Source organism: Takifugu flavidus, chromosome 6 (assembly GCF_003711565.1).
Source record: "Takifugu flavidus isolate HTHZ2018 chromosome 6, ASM371156v2, whole genome shotgun sequence".
In the NCBI taxonomy this organism is placed as follows: domain Eukaryota; kingdom Metazoa; phylum Chordata; class Actinopteri; order Tetraodontiformes; family Tetraodontidae; genus Takifugu; species Takifugu flavidus.
The window spans coordinates 13,454,162-13,457,486 of NC_079525.1; the positions used below are offsets into that span (position 1 = coordinate 13,454,162).

Sequence of the window (3,325 nt, forward strand, 5' to 3'; positions counted from 1 at the left end):
AAACCTTTGATTATTTTCGTGAGGAAAGTACTCATAAACTTCTGTGCGGGTTCCCGAGGCTGCACTGCGCAGCGGTTGTGCGCATACCCGGATAAATATGAGCCCACGTGGTGAATCCGATGGCGGCGTGGGGATGTGTCAAGTTCTCGGAGACACGGGGTGACAATCACCGGAAATTACGCATTCTTACTTCAAAAATTTACTTATAAACTCTTCAGCTATCGGAACATTTGCTTGGTTTGACATCAAAACGCAAGATAAAGTAACATATTATACTTTTCAGGCCCACAGTGCTTAGTATTTCCATGATTTTCTTCAACCACCGTCGGCAAAAGCCTTTATTCTTTAAGGACAACAACGGAAGTAGTTTCCAACTTTCCTTTATTGACACGTTAGCGTTTCAGCGAAGTTGTTCCAAAGGCCTCGTAGACGAGCAGGTAACTCGTAATTGTTAGTACATAAACATGGTATTTGTAGAATTTGTTCTTATGGAGTTATAAATGGCGCAAGTTTTCACGTCGATGGAATCTAATCTGTTAGCCAACTTTCGCTCATTGGCTAGTTTAGTGTTAGCCAACTGAATGGAGCCAGAATGGGAACTAAGATATTTTTGCTTGTTTAGTATTGAACTGAACGAAAAAGTAAATTGCACGCAGACAGTTAGCTCTTTTGAATTTGAACGTGTATAGCTTAACATCACAGTATTACTGGGAATAAATAAAAATGAAGCAACATTTAAAAGAAAAAAGATGTGCATCAAATAAAAAACAACTGCTGGTTATGTTGTGTCAGTCCGATGGATCAACCGGAGCAGAATGCCCAGGAGGCGGCTGCAGAGACCATAAACGTGGAGGATTCCATCTCAAACGGAGCTGCAGAAACAGGTCAACATCTCCCAGGAGCATTGGCTCAACTCACTGCATCTTACAGAGAGATTGGTGATGATGATGATGGCAGCTCAGAAGATGACGAGAGGTAGTAAAGGACCATGGCCACCAGTGTTCACTCTTGTGATCTAATTTCAGTAAAAGACAGCAAATTATTGAAGTTACCTGATCACCTTCCTCTTATCTACCCAGCGACAGCTCTTCTTCCTCCTCTTCATCTCTCTGTGGCCCTGCGTCTGGACCTGAGGATGATGAAGGATTTAGTCAGCCCGCTCCCATCAAATCCAGAGATGAAGTTCTACTCGAGGTCAGGCTTGTTGTGGCTTTTATTCCAAACCGCAATTGAAATAAGACGACGACCATTTCAGTGAAATGACGCCACATTTGCTGTTCACAACCCTGGAGTTTAGGAGCTGCCTCTAGTGGAGGAACTCAGTCTGTCATTGCCAGAAGACGTAGAGCTGCAGCCTGTAGGAACAGTCTCCAGTATTATACAACAGCTTGGTAAGCATATGCATGTTCAGCGTGGACCGGTTCAGACAGTTAACTGTTAAAAAGCGCCAGTGGCGACTTCCAGGGTCTCGATTAACCTCTGTCCCCTTTTCAGTTGTCGTCCAGTCTCTGAAAGATGCTCCACCTTTGACAGACGACAGCATCCTCTTCAGATCTGACAGGGTGGCCTTGGCCAAGGTGGGCCAACCACCGCTTAAGAGATTTTGGTCCCCTTAGTTTGTATGTTCTTGGAATATCTAATGTAATCTTGTCCCGGTTCAGGTTTTTGAGGTGTTCGGTCCAGTGTCAAGTCCGTTATATATCCTACGCTTCAACTCTGCGGACCAGATACTCAGCAAGGGCCTGATGGAGGGACTGACAGTTTACTACGCACCAAGCGTGAAGGAATACACCAAATACATTCTAGTTCAAGAGCTGAAGCTGTAAGTTGAGGTGTTGCTCACCCACAAAGTGTTCTTTGTTACTAAACATGCCGTTTGAGATCTGTAGGTGACACCAGTTTAATCCGCTGGAACTATTTGCTTTCAGTCTAAAGGGATCCGATGCCTCCTGGAAGAATGACCATGAGCCGCCGTTAGAGGTAAACATGTTGATTCTTTATTAAAGCAAGTGTTGTGTTGTTTTCACTCCAAAAGGTTGTTTGAGAATCATATTTGAGGCTCCTCTGTCAGTTTCAGTGAAGCTGCTCTTTCTCAAGCATCTCGTTTTCATATTATCTATAATGTGACCCAATTAAAATATGTCATGACTGACGATTATTGTGCTCATGGGATAGATCTGAGTATCACGATCAGCAGTCTGATAGTAGCCCGAATTGTCTGGGAATGAAAACGACTCTCTTTCCTTCAGGCTCTGGATTACAGTGACGATGAGAAAGAACAGGAGGCTAAAAGGAAATTAAAGAACTCCCGAAAGAAGAAGGACAGCAGCAATAAAGGTGTTTAACATTCCATTCTTTTCTGCTCGTGTGTGTGTGTGTGTGTGTGGTGTGTGTGTGTGTGTGTGAGATGCTCATCTGTTCTCTCTTCCAGATAACCCTGACCACTTTACCCAGAATACCTTGCAGCAGTTCAACAGCAGGCCTCAGACCGCCGGACGCGGCTTCAGGCATCCAAACCCTCGGAATGAACTGTTCAGACACCTCCCCCCACCCCCACCCCCACCACCTGCCATGTACCACCCTCTTTCCTACCCTTATCCTCCTCCGCCCTCTCTCCACTTCCCACCGTCCAACTTTCCCCTCTACCCGCCCCCTCCTTCCTCTTTTTCTGGCGCTCCCTGGCCTTCAAACCCGGTCCCCTATTTTGACCTCCCCCCTCCCCCTCCTCCGCCCCCTCCTCCACAGTGACACAACACATCCAACCAACTCTTTTCAAATGCTTCCAGTTATTTTACCTGTATATAACTGTGCAATTCTTTTTTTTGTTTGTTTTCTTACAACAGGAGCTTTTGATTTGATGCTTAATCTGAATGATATTTTTGATATGCCGAAGTTTTTTAGTTTTGGTGCATGTGTGACACTATGAGAATCACTGCTATAAACAACATTCAATGCAAAAAGAGCCCTTGTTATTTCTGACACTTCAAACCTTTTTTCTTTATACATAAAGAACGCCAATTTGGATAATTCACTACTACACTAAAAGGATTTATAAACCTTTATGGAAATTTTGTGGCATTTAATTGCCTTGAGAAAATAAGTTTGAAATTTTATGATATCAATTAGTGGGATTTCCACTTAATTTTAGCCACTAAAATACCTGAATAGCACAGATGTGTGCATGCCTGTACGTCGCTGGTCTCGACACTAGGTGGCACTATTTACACACCGATGTACGCAAACAACTGGCGCAACATGAACGTGTTCTTTTGCGGATTTGTGTCTCAAAATATGTTTTGGCTTCTTCCCATTACTGCTTGTTTAG

General features: G+C 43.8%; 1 protein-coding gene across 1 annotated transcript; it reads left to right on the forward strand.

Moving 5' to 3' along the window:
* The first annotated feature begins 284 nt into the window (after nt 1-284).
* Nucleotides 285-2,960, forward strand: naf1 (nuclear assembly factor 1 homolog (S. cerevisiae)). Its single transcript, XM_057036619.1, has 9 exons — nt 285-437; nt 793-975; nt 1,080-1,194; nt 1,298-1,391; nt 1,495-1,577; nt 1,662-1,822; nt 1,929-1,980; nt 2,250-2,337; nt 2,432-2,960. The coding sequence occupies exons 2-9, from the start codon at nt 797-799 to the stop codon at nt 2,746-2,748; spliced, it is 1,089 nt and encodes a 362-aa protein (XP_056892599.1). The 5' UTR covers nt 285-437; nt 793-796; the 3' UTR covers nt 2,749-2,960.
* Nucleotides 2,961-3,325: the final 365 nt, after the last annotated feature.

Coding starts and splice junctions, on each gene's coding strand:
- naf1 (XM_057036619.1), top strand. CDS start 797: ATGGATCAACCGGAGCAGAATGCCCAGGAGGCGGCTGCAGAGACCATA. Junction 1,981..2,249: donor ACCATGAGCCGCCGTTAGAG/GTAAACATGTTG, acceptor TCTTTCCTTCAG/GCTCTGGATTACAGTGACGA. Junction 2,338..2,431: donor GAAGGACAGCAGCAATAAAG/GTGTTTAACATT, acceptor TCTCTCTTCCAG/ATAACCCTGACCACTTTACC.